Source organism: Eulemur rufifrons, chromosome 25 (assembly GCF_041146395.1).
Source record: "Eulemur rufifrons isolate Redbay chromosome 25, OSU_ERuf_1, whole genome shotgun sequence".
Taxonomy (NCBI): Eukaryota; Metazoa; Chordata; class Mammalia; order Primates; family Lemuridae; genus Eulemur; species Eulemur rufifrons.
The window spans coordinates 18,321,995-18,347,599 of record NC_091007.1 but is presented as its reverse complement, the minus strand read 5'-3'; the positions used below and the strand labels follow the sequence as shown (position 1 = coordinate 18,347,599).

The 25,605-nt window shown below is 33.5% G+C and overlaps 2 protein-coding genes across 39 annotated transcripts in view; one reads left to right on the top strand and one right to left on the bottom strand.

Annotated features, from left to right (window-relative positions):
- Positions 1–23,780, top strand: part of ABI1 (abl interactor 1) — a 98,368-nt gene extending 74,588 nt beyond the window's left edge. Inside the window, exons 5-12 of one of the 38 annotated variants that reach the window (XM_069458764.1) lie at positions 517–617; positions 1,858–1,998; positions 4,913–5,013; positions 5,836–5,916; positions 9,793–9,966; positions 13,123–13,209; positions 16,861–17,046; positions 21,579–23,780. In XM_069458764.1, coding sequence (XP_069314865.1) covers positions 517–617; positions 1,858–1,998; positions 4,913–5,013; positions 5,836–5,916; positions 9,793–9,966; positions 13,123–13,209; positions 16,861–17,046; positions 21,579–21,754 — 1,047 coding nt within the window. In that variant the 3' untranslated portion in view covers positions 21,755–23,780. Of the gene's footprint in view, positions 1–516; positions 618–1,857; positions 1,999–3,454; positions 3,458–3,937; positions 3,944–4,912; positions 5,014–5,835; positions 5,917–9,789; positions 9,967–13,122; positions 13,214–16,860; positions 17,047–21,578 lie in introns of all 38 variants that reach the window. The other 37 variants (XM_069458763.1, XM_069458779.1, XM_069458774.1 and 34 more) reach the window with 37 other exon arrangements.
- A 35-nt stretch (positions 23,781–23,815) lies between these two features.
- The window catches only part of PDSS1 (decaprenyl diphosphate synthase subunit 1), a 37,791-nt gene continuing 36,001 nt past the window's right edge, over positions 23,816–25,605 (bottom strand). Inside the window, exon 11 of the mRNA XM_069458805.1 lies at positions 23,816–23,970. Within this exon, the coding sequence (XP_069314906.1) occupies positions 23,830–23,970 (141 nt within the window). The 3' untranslated portion in view covers positions 23,816–23,829. The remainder of the gene's footprint in view (positions 23,971–25,605) is intronic.

Genomic DNA, 25,605 nt, shown 5'->3' with positions numbered 1-25,605 from the left:
TTTATATAGGAACATTAATTTTGCTAACATTTATTGCTTTGCTCATTTTTTGATAGTTGCCTTGCTTTCATTGACTTACAATTAGGAGGTTTCCCAGACATCATATGTGACTTTGTTACTGAATTGTTAGGATGATTTTTCACATGGATATTTTAACAAATTGAAAGTGAAATCTATAGTTTATATTTATGCATACATTTCAAAAATGTTAGGAAACCCAGTATTTGATGCAGATAAGTTTGATCTCCACGAATATGCTTAGCAATAAAATTATGTATGAAATCCAGTAATCTCACCTATATGTGGCCATAAATTGACGTGAATGGCACAAAATAATAGGAAAAAACAAGTGCATGTGGTTCCTTGACTTTTTAAAATATAGTACCAAAGTCTTATTAAAACTGTCTGGGAATCCTTACTTCACATTTCTGATATTAAAAAAAAATAATACATGGTGCTAAAACACTAGGAGAACAATTTGATGTAAAAATAAGAGCATTTCTTTCCACATTTTAGCATGGAAATAACCAGCCTGCAAGAACTGGCACACTGTCGAGAACAAATCCTCCTACTCAGAAACCACCGAGTCCTCCCATGTCAGGCCGGGGAACATTGGGGTAAGAATTCAGCTACATTTTACAAAAGAATTCATATGCTTAAAGGAAAGGTGTTTCTTTGACTTAAGGAAATGTATGGATCCTGACCATGGGATCCTCTCTATGTGACATTACCTTCTACAAATTCATTTTAACTCTTAGTTCCCTGAACAGAATCCAAAATGAATCTGCCTGCTGTGTAATAGCCTCTGTAGAAGTCTGTGTTAGAAAAGATTTGTATATGTGTTAATGGCATTATTTACTTCTTGTCATCTAATTATTTTTTTTAACTATAAATCTGACTTAAGTTTGTTTCAGATGGAATGACCAGAGGATTCTGCATGGTGCCTTCACGTGTATTTACAATATTTTATATTACAGAACTTTGAATAAGTGGTCTACTTTTTGTAGTTTGGCTTAGTTGCCTGCGGCTTTTCTGTTTCTCCTATTATGTGGCACCTGAAACTTAGAGGCTCTTTACCTGAGTACTTCTGACTGTGCTTCTGCTGGCAGTCTGAGGTCCCTTCATACTAGAGTAGCTCAATGGGAAGGCCAAGTAGAGAAGTAGAAAGGTTGGTGGCCTCTTCCTTCCCAATTCTTAATCACTAAATATATTGAATACTTGGCAAGACATTACATTTCTTTAAGATTGTTCACCTTAACACAAGAAATACTGTGTTAGATTTCTTGTTTTTTGTGGAGGGATTGTAGAACAATCAACTTTTTCAGAGGATCTTAACTTCTGTTTTCATTCTTTAAAACCCCTGCCTTTGGAAAAATATGAAATTATTAAACAGAACAGTAATAATCATTGAGAATATAATGGCATTACATCTAGGATCAGAATGTACTTCTCCATTTATTTCCGTATTGAGGTAGGAAAAAGTTGCAGCTATATACGTAAATAAATTTAGTTCCCTGTGTAAAGGACAGTGGCTTATGGGCAACTGAGCTGATAATAATGTACATTTCAAAGTTTGACACTGAGCATTTAAAAAATTATAGCCATTATTTTTAGAAATAAAGTTAGAACTTTAAATTACCGTTTCCTATGTTTTTCCTAAGAAAAGGTAACAAATTTTAGTTTTTGTGTTAAAGTAACTAAATTCATATACCCAATTTAGAATATTTTAAAAAATTACAAACTTATTAAAAATTAAAAAAAATTATTACACTTGGTCACAAAGGGACAATCACAAATTTGGGGGGAAAATACTATTTTATCTTTCTTATTATTCCTTTCTCTACTATGTTTCTGTAGACGGAATACTCCGTATAAAACCCTGGAACCTGTTAAACCCCCAACAGTTCCTAATGACTACATGACGAGTCCTGCTAGGCTTGGAAGTCAGCATAGTCCAGGCAGGACAGCTTCTTTAAATCAGAGACCAAGGACACACAGGTAAACCTTCAGGTTGAACGTTTGAATATCTGAGCATGGGTGTTATTGACTGTTGACAAACTCTTATAAAGGTGCTGAGTATAGGTGAAGTACTACTTTAATGCTAATATCTAATGTAAAAGTTTGAGGTAATAGTATTATATATGTTTCTGTAAATTTGTGTCATTACTTCTGTTTTTTAAGATTTTGTTAAGATTGTTAGTATTTCCTCCTTTTGACAGAGGTGCAGACATATATTTATTTAATTCAAAGTGAAAGAATGTTTTTTTAAACAGTGTTTAAAAAAACGGTAAGACAGCCACTCTTAAATATTTTTGGAGAAAAGGTTAAATATTATAAAAATTATACAACATGATTATACAACTTTCCTCCAAAAATTATACAACTTTCCTCCAAACTCTAAGAGATTGGAGGAAAGAAGATTTAGCTTAAGTCCAAGGAATAATTTAGGTCGATACACTGGAATATGTTATGTATATTATTTTTAAATGTTCTAAAAATCAAATACCTAGTGGGTTTTTTAAAAAACTTCATATGCAGCATAGCATGTATTCAGAAAAGTATATGCTTTGTTGAGTATATCCAGCTTGATGGACAGTATACCCTCAGGTAACCATCTCCTGGGTCAGAAAACAGAACGTTACTAGCAACTCAGAAGTCCCCCCTCATCCTGTTCCTCAATTATTGTCTCTACCTTCTTCCACCCAAAAGTGGCCAGTTTAGTTTTTGAGCACTTTATTATAAAGTCAGGTAAGTTTATTATATAAATTAGTTTGTTTTATTCTTCAGTTTTATTTCTTATTAACTTGAACAAGGAACCTCTCTTTGCCTTAACTTTTAGGTTGGTAAATTAAAGATAACTTAGCAAAATTATTTTTGGGGATTCAACTAAAATGGGGTCTATCAAGCTGTGAAATGCTAGGTACTTGGTATTTATTGCTGTTGCTACTGTTAATTAATAAATAGTTGATATCTACAGATACTGTATCAGCTCAAGTTCAATGAGGACCCATATTGTTCTCTTTCTATGTTTGTTGTTATTGAATTATTGGATCAAAGTATGGTTTCCTCTATAGTGGAAGTAGTAATAGTTTAATCATATTCAACAACCAGTTCTTAAGAGTTAACTTCATTAGATACTAGGCATATACCAATAAGGTGTCATTCTTTTTTTCAGGAGCTCATTCTGTTAGAGCAGGGATCAACAAACTTTTTCTATAAAGGGACAGATTGTCATCATTTTAGGATTTGCAGGCCATATGGTTTCTGTTGCAATAACTCAATTCTGTCATTGTAGCATAAAAAGCAGCCGTAGACAATATGTAAATCAATGAACATGGCTGTGTTCCAGTAAAACTTTATTTATAATATAATAATTTTAATGTGTTACAAAATATTACTCTTTTGATTTTTTTTCTTTCTATTTAAAAATTTAAAAAATGGTCTTAGCTCACAGGTCGTAAAAATCAGGCAGTGGATCAGTTTTAGCCCACAGGCCATAATTTGCCAACCCCTATGGTAGTGAAAAGGTATGTAAGCCAAAATTGTAGATAAGAATAAGTGCTGAAATATTCATGTCTATGATGCAATGATGACACATAGCTGAATATTTACCTGGCTTAAGGGCATTAGGGAGGCCTTCACATCTAAGCTACTTTTGTCATACAAAATGGATTTTCTCTCTTTCATTAACGTGATAATCTAACTATAGAAGGTCATATTGGAGACAAAGAAAAAAATCTTATCCAGGCATTGCAAATCTTTGCCCTATTGAGTTTCTGGGCTTATTGAGCAAACGATGTTGATTTAAAAATATAATATGGAGCCTAAGGCCACACGTGCACATATATATGTTTTCACACATGTACATGTGTGCACACATTACTAAGAACAATTGGATGGTGCAAGATCATACACCTTTCTAAAAACAACTAGATAGTGCCAGGTCTTACAGCTAAAAGTCAGTAGATCCTTACAGCCAATGAGAAGTAGAATACTAGGGAGTTGGTTAGAGTTTATTAGTAGCAACTATTTCAGAATCGCACACTGAAGCTTCACTACTGTCTTTGTTGTTATGCTCATTGTACAGAAAATTTCCCTGTTTTATCACCTTTCTTTGAGATGAGTAGAAATTTTCATATTAATTTCTGACTAGAAACTAATTTGTTACCCTTTTTATTTATTTCCATAGCATCTTGTCCATTCTCTTTTGTAGTATCCATCACACTATTTTTTAATGTCTGTTTTCCCATGCATGACTATGAGCTCCCTGACCATGTGGTTCCTGTCTGCAGTGTTCACTGCTCTTCATATCAGGTTTTGAATAAACACTTGTTTTTTTTGAGACAGAGTCTCACTCTGTTGCCCGGGCTAGAGTGAGTGCCATGGCGTCAGTCTAGCTCACAGCAACCTCAAACTCCTGTGAATAAACACTTGTTGACTTGCTGTACTATAAGATTTTGTTGGTCATAAATTTCTCAATAGATATGGTTCTGAGTACTGTTTTATATATACATATAGGTTGAGAAGAAGAGTGAAACACAAGAACCACTTCAAGTAGTAGGGTTAAGAGTTATAATGAACAGTTTAAAAAATTTCTTGCCACATATGTAGCCCTTCATGTCCATGGTTTCCACACCCGCAAATTCCACATTTGCAGATTCAACCAACTGCGAGTCAAAAATACAGTGTTTCCAGAATGTGGAACCTGTGTATACAGAGGACCAACTTTTTGTTTCTGTTGGTTCTGCAGGGCCGACTATAGGACTTGAGCATCCATGGATTTTGGTATCTGTCTGGGTCCTAGGACCAATCCCCTGTGAAGACTGAGGAATATTTAGTGGCCTTAGGTTGATTATTGAAAATTTTTTAAGTCTCTAGACTTGTTTTTTTCAGTTTTTTCTTTTCTTTGCAGTGGAAGTAGTGGAGGAAGTGGAAGTCGAGAAAACAGTGGAAGCAGTAGTATTGGCATTCCCATTGCTGTGCCTACACCTTCACCACCCACCATAGGGCCAGGTATGGTTTTTATTAATCTATGTTTAATATGTGGTTATATTCATGAGCTTTGTTATGGAAGGCTGAAATAATTTAGTCATATTGGATAAAATTATTAAATTTGTGATTGCTTGAAAGCTAATAACAAATTTAGCAATATTGTTAGATTGGTTTTCACAGTCTTTAGGATTTTACCAGCTCTTTCTCCTTATATATATTACATATTAAATAACTTTTTGGCTATTTTGCTTTAGAAATATAGTCATCCCTCAGTACCCATGGGGATTGGTTCTAGAGCCCCCAGTGGATACCAAAATCTGAGGACACTCAAGTACCTTATGTAAAATGGTGTAGTATTTTCATATGCATATCCTCCTGTATACATTAAATCATCTACGTTTATATATGATATTCAATACATGTTTTAGGGAAATGCAATAGGAAAAGTTCATTTACTTTTTAGAAAGTATAAAAATTTAAGAAATCCTTTGGAAAGAAATTAATCCCTTGATATTTTTGTAACTGGAGACCACAGTGTTAAAAATGGGTACTTTAAAAGTAAGTATGATCATGAAAAATGTTAGGAAGAAATTCTTAGCTTTTCAAGCATATTTTTGATAAAGAAGAAACTACTTATAAAAATAGGTATATTTTATAGTTATTGCAGGTATGAACTCAATGGCCTTTTTATCTATCATATTAGAATTTTTACTCATTTGAACATGCTTTACATATGAGTGTCTCTTTTTTTCTTCTTTCCAATACATTGTGCTTTCTTGCTGTTTCAGAATGTTTAGTTTTCCTTTCTTGCACTCTGACCTGAATTATAAACTATTTTATTAGAAAACATTTCTGTCCCTCCTCCTTCTGGAGCTCCACCAGCACCACCTCTGCCACCACTTCTCCCAGTGAGCACTGTGCTAGGTGAGATTGCATAACCTTTGGAGCCGTTGAACTTTGCACAATTCATAATAAACTCCTGTGTAGCTAATAGACTGCTAGCTTTTATAGTTGTTAGGTTGTAGGTGGTAATACAGAGGTTGAAGTATTAAATCTAATATATACTAATTTCTTTTGGTGAAAGGCTTCTGAACTTACACAGTAAACAAATATAACTTTTTCTGTAATACAAAATGTTTCTATGCTTGGTTTATAACCAACTTAATGTGGTTTTTATTTGTTGTTTGTTTTCATTTTTCTAGGATAATTTATGACAGTGATAGTTAAAAATAAATTTTAATTAATAGTGTAATTTTTTTCTTCCCCTCTGAAGTGAAGCTTGATTTGGAACTCCCTGGTATATACAACAAAGGATCAGGGTGAAGGTAGGGCTAGGAGGAGAAAAATGGAAAGGAAAATGATGTGTGTTGTGGGGTGCTCTTACGCTTTCCTGGGGAGCACAGTTTGAAGAACTCTGATAACAGCCCAGTTTTTATGTGTGAGAATGCCATAAAACTGTTTTCTCAATAAAATGTATTCAAATTATCCCCAAGTTGGGGATGATTAGGTGGAACATGTAAGGAATTTTAAATACCAGTACAAAAAGCATTCAGCCTAGAAATACACAGTAACAGTAATCTGTACAGAAATGGATAATTAGGTGCTTTAAATAATGAGAACTGAGTTTCAAGCTAAGTGAAGTAAAGCTGTATAACAACATCTTTTCAAAACGTTTGCACATATACACAAAAGGAAAGGGGGAGAGGAGGTAATAAAAAAGAAGACCCTAATAATAGAAATTGTTGGGAGACTGGGTGCGGTGGCTCAGGCCTATAATCCCACCTACTTGGGAGCCTGAGGTGGGAGGATCGTTTGAGACCAAGAGTTCAAGACCAGCCTGGGCAACATAATGAGACCCCATTTCTATTTAAAAAAATAAATAAATAAAACTAAAAAGAAGAAATTGTTGGCAGAAAGTCCAACAAAAAAATGGGAAAAAATACCTTCAACCTAAATTAATAATGAGGAAAATTAAAATTAAACCCACAATGAGAGACTACTTTATATCCACCAGATAGATAAAAATGTAGAAGTCCACTAGTACCAGTGTTGGTGAGGATGTGCAGTAACAGGAAAGTACATTGCTGATGGGATTTTATTAGTTGATACGCTTGCTTTGGAAAGCAATTTGTTGTTACCTAGTCAAGATGAACATGTAACTACCCTAGATTTATCAGTTTCATTTTCAGATATTTACCTCAGAGCACTAGTTCTCAAAATATAGTTAAGGGACTCCTGGGGATTGCCAAGATCCTTTCATGGAGTTTTTGAGGTCATAACTATATTCATTATTTGCCTTTTTCATTCTCATTGTCTTCTAACTACATAGTGGAATTTTTCAGAAGCTACATGAAGTATGATAAAGTCATTGCTTTGACAGCTAATGCAGTGTGTACTTGTGTATTAGTAGTATTTTAAAGGTATATCCGTTTAATTTCTAATATGGTAATTATCTATAGCTATAACCCACATAAACAAAAGTTTCTTGAGGTTCTTTAATTTTTAAGATGGCCTCTAAGACCAAAAAGTTTGAAAACTGCTATTCTAGACCAGTGGCTTTCAGAGTGATATCCTGAGACCATCAGCATCTTGGAACTATTATAGTTAGAAACATAAATTCTCAGGTCCCATTCTAGATCTATTTCAATCAGAAACTGAGGATGGGGCTCAGCAATCTGTATTATAACGAGCCCTCAAGATGAAATTCACATATTTATCAGTGCTGAAGTTTGAGAACCGCTGTCCTAGAGAAATTCAGGAACCCTATTTAGGAGTGTTCAGAGTAGTAGTGTTGATAATAGCACAAATCTCAATGCAACCCAAATGTCTAATAACAGTAGAATGGATAAACAAATTTGATATATTATACAAGTAAAGCAGCAAAAATGAATGACATCGATTTACTTACCCACATGGGTGCATTTTAAAAAGTAATATCAAGAAAAAGTAATTCAATAAAATCCATACAGATTTATTCTATTATAAAAGTTCATAAATTTGTAAAGACTACGTGTATTGTTTAAGATTACACATATCTTTATATATATATCTGTGGTAAAAACTGTATAGAGAAGGAAGAGAATGTTTAACACATACCTTGTGGGGCTGAGAATCCAGGAGGGGGCACAAAGGCAGCTTCAGTGATATTGTTAGTATTCTGTTTCTTACGCTGGGTATTTATCTTATTTAAAAAATTTTTATATACACACATGTAATATATAATTTATATATGTGACATAATTATATATCAGTCACATACCCTTTGGCATTGTGATTTATTTCGTGATAAAATATTAAATTTTAAAATAGTCATAGTCTGGAATTAATAAACAATTGGTTTTCAGTTTTGAATCACCAAGAAAAACAATTTGGGTGCTATACACTTTTTGTACAAGCCAGGGAAATGTAACAGTCATTTTACAGGTATTTGTTTTGAAAATGATTAAAGGCTTTCTGGAAAACCTTGCCGTCCAAAATTACTCATTCACAAAGGCTTTCGAACAGAGTATTATTTTAAAAATATGTTTCTATTTAGAAAATGAGAATGTGGAAGATTCAAATAATTAGTGACTGCCTGTGGCTTGGGAGTTCCAAAATGTTAAATATCAGCACTTCTTTTAACGAACAGCCTCTGCTGCATGGTTTTATCTAACACTTATATGATCTCTAAGAGAGATTGTTAAACAACTGAATGAAGAAAACCTAGGATACTGTCTTATTACTTACTCTGTCATGGTTCAATGTTAGGGGGGGCAAGGAGAATCATATTAATCCTGAAGTTAACTTTGGAAAGTATAGTTAACTTTAGAGGCTTTGAATTCTATTCACCTTTTAAATATTTAACTTTTGAACTGATGGTAAAGATGACAATGAATAAAATTTTAAGTATTAATAATAATACTTTGGTAAATTTAGGTACTAAGCTTTACATATAAACCTGATAATTTTCAAAAAAGCAGATTGCTTTGGGTATAGTACAGGAAAGAAAAGTCCTCCAAAGTGTGGAGAAAGATAATGGATTTTTCTAAACAAAGGTGCTTTAAATGCCATATTTTATAGAGTCTAAAAAATTTTTCCAGTTTTGTCAGTTATAAGAATTTAAGTGATAGGGAAAATTACATTAATCTTAAAAGTTGGAGCTATATGACAAATCTGACATTATATATAAGTAAGTGCTTTGCAAGTAGAAATCATACTTGTCTTGAAACTCATTCTAGTGTAATATATATTGATACTAGTAACTGCTAATGCAATAAAAAATTTTTTAAAAAATAGTAGTAGATGTAGAAAATATGTTTAAAAGTTTTTTTAATCATTTAACCTGGATTTGGCTAGATAGAGTCTCATACTGTGAATCAAAATTCTGACAATTTTGGCAAAGAAAAGGAAGTAAACCAGATTATGAATACATTTCATACTAAAGACTAATGCTTTCCGCCTCGTGCTGTCTTTTGGTATTTACAGTTTATATATAAAAACTACATATTCTAAAATGCACAAAAAATTTATTTGTAATATTAGCAAAATACCATTTGGGATTATGCTTATTTAAAGGGCTTAAGAATGTTACTTATTTACTTTTGCAGCTTTCCACACAGTACCCTGTTTTTCCTTCTGTTTTTAACTTCAGAGGTAGAGTTACTTGATTTTCCTCTTTACTTTTCTCTTTATTTTATGCCTCAGTCTTGAAAAAGTAATAAGTATTTCTTAGAGAGAGGCCCCTTCTTTGTTCTGCCATCTGAGGTGATTACAATGCTCAAGTCTCTTTGTTGGTTGCCTTTGACTAATGCTTTTCAGCAGCCCCGGGCTCAGCTCCTGGTTCCCAGTATGGCACAATGACCAGGCAGATATCTCGACACAACTCTACCACTTCTTCGACATCTTCTGGTGGATACAGACGAACTCCCTCTGTGACTGCTCAGTTTTCTGCTCAGCCTCATGTTAATGGAGGTCCACTTTATTCTCAAAATTCAAGTAAGCTTGTGCTTTGCAGGCATACAGCAACAGTGGAGCTCCTTTTGAAAGAAATCATTTGAAACTGTTACTCTTGCCAGTGATAGACAACAATTGAAACCATGCTATTTCATGTTTATTTTTGTTTCAGGATATTAGTCCTTGAATCACACCATTTTATTAATAAGAGTAATTGCTTGTTACTTTCTCTTCCAAAATTCAGATTTATCCAGTATACTTAGTATAAACTAAAATTTAACTCATGCTTTAATATGCTATTTTTATTACTATATAAAGAACCTAGAGAACAAAAAAAATCACTGAAATAAACTGAATTTATTTTTATTGGCATGTTTGAGAAAATTCAGTAATAGTATAACTAAAGATACAAACATTGTGAAATTTTCCTTTAAAATAATATAATGAAAGGCTGGGCGTGGTGGCTCACGCCTGTAATCCTAGCACTCTGGGAGGCCAAGGTGGGAGGATCATTTGAGCTCAGGAGTTTCAGACCAGCCTGAGTAAGAGTGAGACCCCGTCTCTACTAAAAATAGAAAAATTAGCTGGGTGCGGTGCATGCCAGCTACTCAGGAGGCTGAGGCATGAGGATCACTTGAGCCCAGGAGTTTGAGGTTGCTGTGAGCTAGGCTGATGCCACGGCACTCTACTGAGGGCAACAGAGTGAGACTCTGTCTCCAAAAAATAAATAAATAAAATAATAATAATATAATGAAATTGCTGGCTATCACTTTTAAGGTTATTAACCTATACTGAAATGAAAAAAACATTTAAAAACATTTGTGATGCCTGCTTACTCTGTCTCTGAATAACTCTAACAGTGGGAGGGATTTTGTTTTGATTTCTCTCTGTTCACCTCAAATTGCACATCTTAACACTAATTGCAATTAATGTTTAAAAGCTGTTAAGATTAGAAAATAGTTTTAGCATATAATGTTAGGAAGTTAGACTAGCTTAGGGTCATTAATACCACTTTCCATATTAAGATCCTTAATGCAAAAAGGGAAAAAAAAATAAGAAATGATCCTGTTGTCTAGTATTTATTTGGTTTTGGCTTGAAATTGTGCTTACCAGGCAGAGACTGAGACATGCTTTTTGCAGAGCTACATGTTATATTAGTTTACATAAAAATATTGGATACTCTGTGAATTCTCCATATTTACGTAGGAATTTGAGTTGTTTTATTTATAATGCATTTCCTGAATATATGTTTTAAAGCAGAACTAGAGGGAGGTTCTCTTATTAGTTCTTTGTTACGTTTTAGAGTTAAAGATTAAATATGTTAAAGCAAAAAACTCCTAAGACCTGAAAACCACTTTAGCAGAAATGTCAAAATTCACAGGTAATCCCAAAATTTATGCAACTTTTTTCCAGACAAAAATATTCAAGCTAAGAAGCATTAAACTTTACCAATTAGAATTTTGCCTCACATTTGGTATTGAAGGGTAGCCAATGTCTGAATATTCTACAGATTATCTCATAATTCACCTCACTAGTTTTATGAGCTTTAATTTTTTTCATATTCTGCATTTTTTAGATCTCATCTTTATGTTCATTATTTTTCTTTTCCCTGCTTAGACATTTAGTTTACTAAATGCTATTAGGATTTGTAGTGACTCTTCACATAATACATATTTGTGTAGCTTTAGTTTAGCAATACTTGGATGGATTATTTTTAAATAAGACACTTTTATTACTGAATGTCTACATTCTTTTGACTATTGGAGAGCAAATTTGGCCTCAAATTTTAAATATATTATTATGTTTTGTCAATTATCCTTCCATCTGAGTTAATGTTGGTGTTACTGTAGCAGCAGTAGTATGTAAATGTTGTTAGTGTTTTGATGTGCATATTTTCCCTTTTGTCTAAATGTGGTGGTAATGATGAATATCTTCACAGCATCGCTTTTCTTTTTCTTTACATACTAACCAGCATGGTTACTAAGGGTTGTTTCTAAAACAATTTCTTAGGTTTGTGGGAGTTTTTTGTTTTTTAAAATCAAAACCTCTAACCTTTTATTTATTTAAGAACCTTATATATACAGAGTATCAAAATGAAAGAGGACCAATTTCATAGTGAATTGAATGTTATTTTTAGCTGTACAATGGACATTAATGCACATAATTGGTTTAAGTTGTTACTACTTTGAACACAGAACCTCTTTCCAATTTTTATGCATACCAACCAAATTCCTACATTGGATTAATTGAAACAACCTTTTGATTAAGAGATCCTTGGGAACCAGTAAAATAGATTTGCTGCTCACATGAGCATTTGTTTATCAATTTCCTCTAAGTTATGTCCTTTCCAGAAATAAATTTGGATATATTTCAAACTGGTGATTCATTAGAAATTACTTTAATGCAAATAATTGCATATTTTAACTTATTGACAATCAGGTTTCCTTTTTCAGAACAGTGATTAAAAGGTCACTTTTGAGATATCTCATGAAACTCTGAATAATTAACATGATATATGGAGCATTCTTACTCCCTGATAAATTTAGGAACGACCGTCTTTAAAATTGCCAGCTTAAAAAATAACAACAACCTTGTTTTACAAACAAGGGTTTTTCCTGGAGAACTGTGTGTAAATTTAGATGTATAGTAAGATCTGTTTTCAAAGGAAACCTGTGATTAATATATTTATTGATACATTAAGGAAACAGCTGTTACACATTTGTATTATTTAGTTGAGTTCTAATTTACAACATTACCTTGAAGTTAGACAAACCTGTAAGAGAGTTATGGCAAAGACACAATATTCTGGAAACCTGTATAGATATTTCATTGTTACCTATTTTAGAAATTTTTCCTTAAATATTTGAAAATATCATTGCACTAAAGTGAATGTGATGGTAAATTTAAATCTTTCCCAAACAATATAACATTAAGATTAAATTAAGTGTATTTGTTCTTTTATAAAATTAACCAATTAATTGGCTAAGCACAAGTTAGCTTTAGGCTTACTTATGGGAAATGAACTTGAAAAAGGTTATACAGGTTTTTGTTTTGTTTTTTGTTTCATTTTGTTTCATTTGCAAACTGTTCTTTGCATACTTATGTTTGTGGTCCTTGTAACTGACTTCTGCTTTTTGTTTGTTTCCTTTTCTTTCCTTTATCTGTTTTACTTCCCCCATACTGTGTCGTTGCTACCAGTTTCTATTGCTCCACCCCCACCCCCTATGCCTCAGTTGACTCCACAGATACCTCTCACAGGCTTCGTGGCCAGGGTGCAGGAAAACAGTAAGTTTGGAAAAATTGAGCTATCAAAGAGTAGAGGCTGTCTCCTTTTAGCATGCATGGCTGATGAGTCATCATTTTCCTTACTTTTATTGAGAAGCTAATCTTACCTCCAAAATAGGTGCAGATATGTTATTGAAACTGAAGAGCACGGTCTTCAGTTTTTTCTCGTGTGCATGATTACTGACCCATATAAATTTCAAAACTGCAATTTTCTTATGTCTTTAAGTGATCCTAAAACAGGAGATCTGATCTCACACATGTTCTTAAGGAAAGAGTAATCAAACACAAAAAGTCAAATTGTATGGAAACTTCTATCTTCTAATAGTTACTAGGACAATTAGCATTTTGTATTTTAACAAATTTATCAGCGTATAGGTAGTTACATTGTGAGATTAAATTTATTATGAAATTGAGACAGGATTTTTTTTCCCTTTAATTACAAAAAAATTTTAGTGAAATCTTTGTAACTTCAAATTTTTATATATAAATGATATTGAACCTTTATAAATGTTCACTGTCAGGATAAGAGTGAATGTCCAAGTACATTATATCTGTGCTTCCCATTTAGGGGTAAGTGGTAAGCAATGTAGAGCTCTCTTCGTGTTTTGGCTACATGCAGGTCCATGAGTATTGTTTCCAAATATGTAAATCTGTCAGCTTTTTAAGGTCTTCTCTGAATGAAGATCAGGTTTATTGATTTTTGGAAATTATTTTGAATATATGGCTTTTATCAGGATAGACTAGTTTGTCTGATTTCTTCTGAAGTTCCTCGAGATGTATAGTCCTAACTATATAGGATCATAGTGAATGTTGTATGGCAAAAAGAAAAATACCACTATTACTGAATTATATTACAGCAGAATACCTATTGAGATTAAGATGGTAATGTGGCCTAGTTCTAATGTGCTTCATTCGGGACCATTACCACGAAGATGAAGTATCAGAATGGTTTGAACAAACGAGTAACGCAATTTGAGCAGCCTGTCTTCTGGGAGAACACATTGTGGCAAATTCCATTCTTCAGCTTTTGCTGACCCTGTTGTGTTATTCTCCCCATTACATCCCTTCTGCCAGTCAAATATTTGTTTATTCAGTGTTACGTGCTAGGTTCTGGGAAGGATACAGATAGTTTAAGACAAAGTCTCCTGCTTCAAGAAATGTGTTATCTAATGGATTATTATAAGACATTGTAGTTTCAAAATGTTGAAATTTCTGAGTGTAAGCCATCCTTACCATTAACATTTGTTTGAAAACTAATGTGTCCAAACATTTAAAAATAAGTGACTCTTATTTTAAAAAATAAGTAAATAAGAATAAATTGCTGCTCCTTAATGCAGCAGGGTTCAGAAAGTAAGCCAGTTTAGCTTTTTGAACTGCGATATTGATAAGAATTATTAGGAAATAATATAAAATAACCATAATGAACATCAATTTTGTGGGTCTAAAGGTTATTGACTAGCTTTTTGGTAACTTTTTTTAGATATAAATCTAGTATTAATGAACCTTATTCTGGGCACCCATGGTCTTTACTCAGAGAGGCCCTTGGTGCTATGATAGTTCTTTTTACTAAACGTATGAACTTGAGTCAGTCAGTTAGTTGTTCTTGTGCCACAGGGTCCCCAAATTTATTTGGCATCTATTTTCCTTGAAAGCATGTTAGGAAGATTTGTGATAAACTGTGTATCAGTACTTTATGTTCTGTGAAGTACAAATTTTCTATGATCTTTTCTTAAATATCAGGTTTCTTATGGCACTCAAAGTGGGTGGCAGTGAATGCATGTAGCAGTTAACCTATTAAGATTTGAGCCTCTAAAAAAGTCAGCAGTGTGTTTACATCTGTTTATGAATAACACCAGAAAACATTTTTGAACTAATTATGTGCATGGTGCTAGACAAAGTTTTATGCAGAGAATTAGTTTACCAGACTCCTGCCATAATTTGAAGATAAGCTAATGCAGATTTATAGCAGTTGGACATAAAGACAATTGAGTGAAAACATTGAACTAGTACATTGTGTGTAAATCAAGAGTAAATGCAATTTAGGGATTAAGGCAAGCATGTATAATTTAACATTAAGTCAAATTAAAGATATGCACTATGGCTGGCTGGCTGATATCAGGATGGGTTCATACCTGTTTTACTCTCCTCTCAATAATACTAAAAAGCTTTATGGAGGAGATACGGGCAAAGATAAAATGGATCCAGGCATGCGGTAGAAAAATAAATTGTAGACCTGTTTGATAGGTATTAGAGTATCACCACACAGGATTTGTTTCTAATAGCCTTATTCAACCCCCAAGAGGATAAAACAGAAATTACAGAATTGAAGTAGTTATCGAAGTAGGTCTGCAAATGTTTTAAATGTGGACCCCTTTCTTCTGAGTAGGGTAGAGTAACCTTAAAAACCTACGTGACAAATAGATTATGGCTGCTTTCTTTGATCACATAAATAGCCCCAGAAATTGGCATTTGATTTAAGATGGTTTTATTACAAACTTACCCCCTGCAGGTATTATATAATTCCTATATCAATATGTATTAAAACATTTTCATATGTCTTTTGAACTTTTAAAGAAATTTGTGGATCAGAAATTTCCAGCTTTGAATTCCTTAATATTGGGAGCATTTGTTATCTGGTATCATAATAGTTCAGTGAACACAGTTCTACCTGACATTTTTCCATTTCCCTGTTTACACCTTTGATTATTTAAAGCTACACATATATACATACCACGACATCTCAAATTTGAGGTATGAGTCATTTTTATTGTTTTGTTTGATATAAGTTCTTTTTTGTTTGTTTTTTTTACATCTTCTCTCAGCACTTTATGTTTAAATCTTAATTGTTGATGTATTATTCTTAGAAAATTGAATCTTTAGGATCTAGTGTTTCCCTCATCCTGTGCTTATGTTTTAGTAGCAATAATGCAAAATCTTAGCTTTCTTTCTACATTGAAAATTTGATTATGAAATTTTGATTATGACTACTTTTGAAACTATTCAATGAGATTTTCTACTAGTTAGGAATTCTTTTTTAATTTAATTTTTTCTTGTTAAAATTTAAACAAAAGAATAGGAAATGTACGCACAGAAGCAGACCTAATACCACCACCTTTACTATCCTTTCCATTAAAACAAACAGTAATCCACAAATAAATAAAAGTCTGTCCATGGGAAACTTAACTTCTAGGGAATCAAAACTATTAAAAGCCAAAATCAGGGACATGAATGAGTATGATGAAAAGTTAGCAAACCATTAATGTTATTCATATCATTTATTACAGTCCAAATGACAAATATGACATAAGGTTTATTTAAGCAGATAGGCTTACTAAACAGAGTGACATTTGTCCTGACCTGAGCCTTGTAATAAGGAAACTACTGCTATAATCTTTATAAAAAGAGACATTGTTTCCTAGCCTCCTGCATTCATTAATTGTACTTCCTGATGCCCTTATTTTTAGCTCATGTTACGATTACAGAATTATTAAGAATAACATAACCTTTAACACACCAAGCTTTTATTTCTAATCATTGCATGTTTTATTATAGTGCATGCTGTATATGTTAGAGCTTTCTTAAATTCTATTAACTTACAAATTTCCATTTAGATTAATTTCTGATTCAGATTAATTATTTGACACTTTTTAGTTGCTGATAGTCCAACTCCTCCACCACCACCTCCACCAGATGACATTCCCATGTTTGATGATTCTCCACCTCCACCACCACCACCTCCAGTGGATTATGAAGACGAGGAGGCTGCGGTAGTTCAGTATAATGATCCATATGCAGACGGGGATCCTTCTTGGGCCCCCAAGAATTATATTGAGAAAGGTAAGGTCCGGTCGTCATTGAATTACCAGCCTAGGCAATACAGTGAAACCCTGTCTCTACCAAAAAGGAAAAAATAATGAGCCAGGCACGGTGGCTGACTTGTAGTCCTAGCTACTGAGGAGGCTGAGGCAGGAGGATGGCTTGAACCTAGGAGTTCAAGATTGCACTGAGCTATGATCATGCCACTGTACTCCAACCCAGATGACAAAGCAAGACCCTATTCCTCTCTTTCTCCAAAAAATAATAATAATAATCACTGAATTAATGTGAAGGAAAATAACCTAATTATAGAATTTTAGAACAATAAAGAACATCTAGTCTAGTGTTTCTTTTAAAGTGCCTTATCAACCAAAATGATTTGACTAAACCTTATTTCCTAAGCTCTGTAAGTGGAAGAGTCTTCCTTTATTTTTTAAATTAAAACTATGATACATGTGCTTTCTACATATGCTTCCAACTGGAGATTAACACACCTGTTTGCATTTTATAGATGAAACAACTAAGGCACAAAAAAGGAGTTAATTGAGTTACTGAATTATATATGAATGTAATTAGTAAAGATCTAAGAAATTTTGTTAAGCTCTTTTAATTAGAATAGAAACCTGGCCGGGCGTGGTGGCTCACGCCTGTAATCTTGGCACTCTGGGAGGCTGAGGCGGGAGGATTGCTTGAGCTCAGGAGTTCAAAACCAGCCTGAGCAAGAGTGAGACCCTGTCTCTACTAAAAATAGAAAGAAATTAGCCAAACAACTAAAAATAGAAAAAATTAGCTGGGCATGGTGGCGCGTGCCTGTAGTCCCAGTTACCCTGGAGGCTGAGGCAGGAGGATTGCTTGAGCCCAGGAGTTTGAGATTGCTGTGAGCTAGGCTGATACCACGGCACTCTAGCCCAGGCAAGAGAGCGAAACTCTGTCTCAAAAAAAAAAAAAAAAAAGAATAGAAACCTTTCATATGTAAGTATTAGATGGTCCCTGTCTTGGATGGTTCAGGATTTTTCAAAATGATGATGGTACAAAGTGATATGCATTCACTATGCTCCTCTTTAGGATGGCCTTATGTCTGGATAAACCCATAGTAAGTTGAAAATGTACCTAAGTCAGAAATGCACTTTTGATTTACAATATTTTCAACTTACCTTTGTCTGGACATAACCCCATTGTAAGCAGAGGAGCTTTTATATTCAAAAATATATTGATACTATCATGAGAAAAGCCTCAACTAAGGTTTTCAGTTACGTGATTTTATAAAAGAGAAACAAATCACTAGGATTTTGTTTCATGAAATTATATACGACTCTAAAGTGCAAATTTACCTATAGTACCTGATATTCAGTATAATTATCTATTAAGAAATATGGGTGAGGAAGAAACAAATTGTGTTGATAGATTTTTTTCCATCAGTTTCTGTTTTTAAATCCCTATTTTTATAGAGTTCTGAAAAATGCTTGTGATTTAGTTGACCACTTTTGGTTGCCCTTGAAATATATTGCCTTTATTGGGTTAACTGACGTTAAACAGGTAGCTATAGCTCTTGAGACAAGTGGCATTCATTCCTGCTCAAGTTTTGAATGTGTGGCAAAAGTAAATTTGTTTTCCTTTTTTATATTTGTAATCAGTAAATAATTTACATGCTGTTAAGGAAGTCTTGAATATTCTACTTTATATTTGGATTCCCACGTACGTTCAAATAGAGAAGATGAAAACTTGAGTAATCTTCAATTGTGTTTTTACCCATATTTTCTTATTTGGTAAAGCAAATTTAACTTTATGAAAATGGGACCATCGTATTTATTTAAGTTGACAAATTTGGAATGATAATGTTAATAATGTTAATGTTCATACACTTCATTATTAACCAATAGTTATAGAGCTTAAGGATTAAAAGGATTTAAACATGTCTTCACAAGTTGAAATAACGATCCTAAACTAGGGGTCAACACACTTTCTTTGTACAAGGCCAGATAGTCAATCTTGTAAACTTTGCTGGCTATCTAGTTTCTGTCCCAGCTGCTCAGCTCTGTTGTTGTAGCATAAAGGCAGCACAGACAATACATGAATGAGCAGATGCGGGCGTGTTGCAGTAAAACTTTATTTACAAAAAAAGTGGTGGCTGAGATTTGTCTATGGGCCATTGTTTGCTGAACCCTAGTCCAAATCAAAAATGGAGATTTAGGTAGGATATTTAAAGCCTTTCATAGTCATCTTTATAATCACAAGATTAATGAAACCTGGTTTAATCAGATTTCAGTTGAATATGTAAGTCAAAAGTTTATGACATGATTGTTCCAAAAGCCATATTCTTAGGATATGTTAACTTTAGCCTGGTCTGTACCAATCTGATCGTATTATTTTTGTAAGGCTAGTATTATGTCTACTTTTGAGTACCACATTTCAAGATCTTGCAAACAGGAATGCCTTCAATGGGGAATTGATCAGGAGGCTGAAATATCTAGAAAGTGCATCTATAGTGAGAAACAGTTGAAAGCATTGTTCCTAAGTTGGGGAAAAGAAGATTTCAGATAGATACATAGAAGGTAAATAACTGTCTTCAAATATTTATCATGTAGAAGTAGGATTACAGAATTAGACTTTGAGTTGGAAAGAATCCTATAGCACATACAGGGGGAGTTTGGCTCTTTATATGGATTAGGATCCTGGAGAGTAGAGTGGACCTCAGATTGTTACTGGGTTAAATGTTTAGCAATAAGAGAAATTGTATGAGGGGAATATGTGCATAAGGCAGGAGGTTGGATGGGACTAGGCTTCTTTTACAAAGAGGGACTTGGAAAATAGAAACATAATTTGGTTCAGTACTTTTACCAGCTCTTTGCATAAGTAGAACTGAAATGAGAATATAAAATTTCTGTTCTGCTGAAAGACTTAAGGGTATCAGGCTTTTGTCACAATCAGTATTAAAGACATCTGTACCACTCAAAATGTAACCCACTGTGACTCTGAGTACAAATTAATGTTACCCAAATTAAACAATTATTAATAATTGATAATTAATTGATTGTATTATATGATTTTCTTTACTAATAGTTTATCTCCAGCAATCACCTGATCCTCTTGGGTGGTTATTTAGCCAAAAATAATTCTAGGATAATTATTTAATATTTATTCTGCATATTTTAAAAATTGATCTGCCATTAAGCATATCAAGGTTGTTGCAGGACAATGGAGGGGAATGGATTTGTTGAGTCTACTTAATAGTGTTCTTTAAAGGGAGAAAAGACAGCCTGTCTTAGCAAGTGATGATTATGGATCAGTACTTTAGATGGTCTCCTTATCATAAGTCACTAATTCAGAATAATTATGGAGAGAGGCCATTTTTCTTAGGGGAAAAATGAATTCCAGAATATTGTAAATATCTTAAAACTCCCTATTTTAAGGAAAAAAAAACCTAGAATAAATGAAGTAAATCAGTTGAAAAAACAGATAAAACATACCGTTTTACACGCATACTATAAAATTACATACAATTTCAGAATTACTATGCTATAAAGGTTGGAGTTAAGGGAATACATTCATAAATCAATAGTATGGAAAACTAGTACTTTTTAGATTGCCTTCCCTTTCTACAACACTGCTTGCCAAAAAGCAAATACAGGTTGAGCATCCCTCATCTGAAAATTCGAAATCTGGAATGCTTCAAAATCTGAAACTTTTTGAGTGCTTGCCTACTACAGGAGGAAAATTCTACGCCTGAACTCATGTGATGAGTTGCAGTCAAAATGCAGGTGCACAATAGTTTATAAAGGTAATTTATTAAATTACCTTTAGGCTATGTGTATATGGTATATGTGTATTAGAACAAATGAATTTGGTGCTTAGACTTGGGTCCCATCCCCAAGATGTCTCACTCATTATGTACATGTGACTATTTCAGAATCTGAAATTGAAACACTTCCGGTCCCAGGCATTTTGGATAAGGAATATTTAACCTGTATTTTGAACTGAAAAGAATCACAGATACCACAGAATTGCAGAGTTCTCTAAATGTTAATTAATGAGTCTTCACTCACTTATTTCCACCAAAAAAAAAAAAAATTCTGCTCAAAAAAATCTAGGCATACCCCCATAAATTAGCATAGATTCTTGAATGAGTAGGATGTGATTTCCCATTAACTGTGTATTTTCAGATTAGATAGCTTGGGTTGTTACTTGGTTTACCAAATGGCTATGCAGCTTTGCTCAATAATTATTTTGAAAAATGGTGCTTTGCATATGGTAAGGGACTAAATGAATGAATTGAAACAACTAATAAATCCTAAAATTTAGAGAGCTTTCTTAAAGAAGTTGGTAGAACCTGTTGACTAGTGTAATCAGATTGTCAATTTGGCCCTAAGTTCAAGCCAGTGATTTAATAAGCACATGGTTGGCCACTGACCTACCTATACTGATAGATACAAAAATTAAGAATCTTCACAAAAATAGTTGATTTTGTTATAAATTTCATTGGTATTAAATTTTAAAATTCAAGTAAATGTTGAATATAGTACACTCATGTGATATTTCAACTGTTTTCTCCATAGTTGTTGCAATATATGATTACACAAAAGACAAGGATGATGAGCTGTCATTTATGGAGGGTGCAATCATCTATGTTATAAAGAAGAATGATGATGGCTGGTATGAAGGAGTCTGCAATCGAGTGACTGGTCTGTTCCCTGGGAACTATGTTGAATCAATCATGCACTATACTGATTAATTTTTTTTCTTTTAAAGTAGGTTCTTGTTATTACTCAGTCATATTGTGGGACTATTATGGTTAACAGAGTTGTCTTAATATGTTTTAAAATGTGCCCATATTTTCAGGAAATGCTGTTTTATTGGTATAATTGAATGTCTACCTATAAGCATATATCTTTGAGACAGTTTGTGTATTGCTAAATAGCAATTTCTACAAGTGGCTGTCCATAACTGATTATGCTTATGTACTTACACATTTTTAACTTTATGACCAGCCTAAATATTCTGGGGAAGTGGGGTATAATATTTAACGAATCATGATTCAGATTGTACCATTACATGTTTCAGTGCAGCATGGTTACTAACGCTATGTCAGACTAATATTAAAATCAGAAAACTTAAATGCTGGTGCTGGTCATAGTTTTTGTTTAGATTCTCTCATTCATTTAAAAATACTGTTTGTTTAAAGCATGCATAAAAATTTATGTATTGAAATATACTTAAAAATTCCAAGATGCTTCCAATTTGTGTAATATTTACCTGGAGTACTCATATTTAGGTCTCTTGAAATGAATTGAGTCTCCAAGGTCTCCACGTAGAACAAAAGAAACAAAAAGGGGGTTATCTGTAATGGTGTAATTTGTACCTAAGTTTTTTTTAATGAGTGAAATTTGCATTATAGATTTTTTCCATTCATAAATACTTAAGTGAACCAAAGGTTTTTGTCCTTTCCTTCACTGGTTTGCTTTTAAAAAAAAAATAATAAAAGATAATGATTTATTGCAGAATTATGGTTCTATTTTCTCAGTATATTAACTTGGAAAAAAATTTTAGCCTTATCTCAGTCTGTCCCAACAGCAATGTGATGGATTTTTGCAGATTCAAAATCCAAGACGGTTATTTACAAGTCAATCTACTGAATTCCTTTTTAAAAGTAACTTTTGAAGCTACGAATATGTGTCAAAGTGTTCACTTTCATTCTGTAGGTAAAATTCTTAAGGATTGCCGTATCAGTCCTTCAGTTTTACAGTGGACTTTTGTACACTGGTTCAATGAAATTATAAGTACCTTTTACATATTGTAAAAGTGGATACAATTGATTTGTGAATAGGCTACCTGGCACTAGCAACATTAAGATTTTAAAATAAAATAATTGGGGAAAAAGGTGGGTCATGTATTAATCAGTGAACAGAGATATATACCTATCCAACAGATTTGTATTATCTTTTGACATAATTGAAATGCAATACATGCACTTTGTGTGTCTCCTCTTAATTTAAGGGAAGGTTAGCGGGATGTTTTCTCTTGTGTATAATTCTGTATTGCTTAGGATATTAAAGTAGAGCACTCAAGCGTGGGTTTCTGTGTATTGAGGATTTGTTTGGATTTCAAATTACAGTTATGTACTGGACGTTACAGACTTATAACAGCATAGTGAATGGTAAGACTAGTACAAAACATTTATTTCTGAAAATTAAAGAACATTATTACTACCAAATCAATGTGACTGTTTCATATGCATTTTGCCTTTGTTAATTTTAAACCAAGTATCATTAGTGATCAGCTAGCTACCTTCTACTTTTCGTTTTTTAAGTGGAATGTTCTCTTAATTTGTATATAACCTGTTGTCTAAATTTTATGTACAGTCTTTTATAATAAACCATTCTCCTATACGGAATTTTGGATACTGTCAAAATATAACTAATGTGGACTTAAATGCAGACTTCATAGTTTTCTGACCTTTACTCCTGTGGTGAAATAAGACAAACCATTCGCATTTTAACATTGACCATTGATTATTTATTTGTGTAATGGCTTTACATGTGGATATTAACAGTGTAAACAATACCACATATAACCATCAAGATACCTCGATTCAAATTTATAGGACTAGACTGACAGATTCAGATGGCTTAATTACATTTAAAAAGTTTTCTGAAAAAACACTGCCAATAAAAAAAATTGCCCATCAATAAGGTTGATAGTATTTTTTAAAATGATTTTTGGTTATGTGCACATGAAGCAAAGTATATTCCATAAAATTCTTTAGGCACAGTCTGGTAAAATAGCTGCCAGAAAGAACAGAAAGAATTATCATTTATCTCTTGTGAGCACGATTTCTGAAAGTTGAATGAGGGCATCTCTTTCTGGGGATGGTCGAAGTTTACTGATCTCTCTTACTGCTTCGTGGCAGTACCGCTGGGCGAGGTAGGTTGTTTGCTGCACACCATCACTCTACGGGACAGAACAAACAGAACAGATGCCTGTCACTGGCTGTACCGGCGCTTAAATTCCTCCTACAGTGGATTAAAACATACTTTTGAGATCAGATGAGCTGAAGGGTCAGCTACACAGTTAATAGCCAAACTGTGTTTCTAGTGTTCCCTTTCCAACTCGTAGTGCTAGTAGCTTCCCTGGCTGCTTTTAGGCCCTTTTCTAAGATTGAAGCAATTTTTATTCTATTAGCATTCAAAGCAGCTAACTCATTGATACCAAGTACAGTCTGTCTTGCTGTATTTTTTTACTTAAGTTTCAGAGTTTTTAAAAAGTTCTACACATGTAAAATATCTACCTCAAATAAAAAAGAATACAGACACCATAAAATGAAAGTCCAGAGAGGGAGGGCTTATGATGAAAATCAACAGTTCATGTCTCCCAAAGGCACCAGCTGCATCCATTAATTTCTGTTTCTTACTAATTTATTATCTATTACTTTTTTTTAAGATGAGGATTTAGCCTCCCCATACTGTGCGGCCTGGTTGGATCATTGTATCGCCACCTTTAGTCCCGTAGATGACCTCTGTTACCATGTGGCATCGGTTTCTGATTTTGCCATGTATGTGGGTACCAGTGCTTCTGTCCTTTCCTCAGACTATACCGTCACACTATAGATTTAGATTCTATTACGTAACCAGGTTTTTAGTATTGGTTCTTTCTAAAAGCTGAACACTAATAAAGTATTTATTATTTCTATGATGTAAAAATACTTACTACAGGATCAAGTCATATACTGTAACTTTATTTCCCTCTCTCTGGCTCATGATCCCTGTCATTGAAAGTAGAACATTCTTAACATTATGGTTTGAAAAGCCTCTGATTTTCTATACTCTACCAATTTGCTTAAAACATGACACGTTTTAGTTTGCTGTGCCTTTTTGTACAGAAGCCTGCCTTCTTTTTTCTGCACATTTTGCTTTAGTACATATGCAAATAACCTACCCCGAAAGTGTGCATGGGAAGTCAGCTTTTTAGTCCTTATGTGTGATGACTTTCTTTTGCCTTCAGATTTGATGGTTTAACTGAGTCGAGCACTCTTAAGTTTCACATGCTTCCTCCTCGTTTGGAAGCCCTTGCTCCACTGCCTTCTAGCATCTAGTGTTTTTGCTGTACACTCAAGCCAGTTTTGATGCCTTTTCCTTTTGTAGGTGACCACTTTTTTATTTTCTTCCTGAAATATTTGTTACATGACTGTACTGATCGTCTTAGCTTTTCTCATTTTTCATTTCTTCCCTTTCTGTTTATACCTTTGGAAGATTTCTACAATTTTAGATGGCAGCCCTCCTTTGGACTTCGTTTTTCACAATCATTTTCAATTTCTTGGAGCTTGCTCTTACTCATTTTTAAAATACTACCCTGTCCTTATTTTATGAATGCAGTATCTTCTTGAACCATCCTGTGCTTATATTTTTCCTGAGTCTTTATTTCTGTTTATTTTGGTCTCTCTTGTTGAGCAAACGTTAGTTAACTAGTAATCCTGAGTTGTCCATTCACATTTAGTGAGGGACTAGGGACTAGACTTAGAAGCTCTGTAGGTGAACAGGGAGCTAGAATTTGGAAGACTTTGGAGAATTTGTTTAGAGAACATTACTG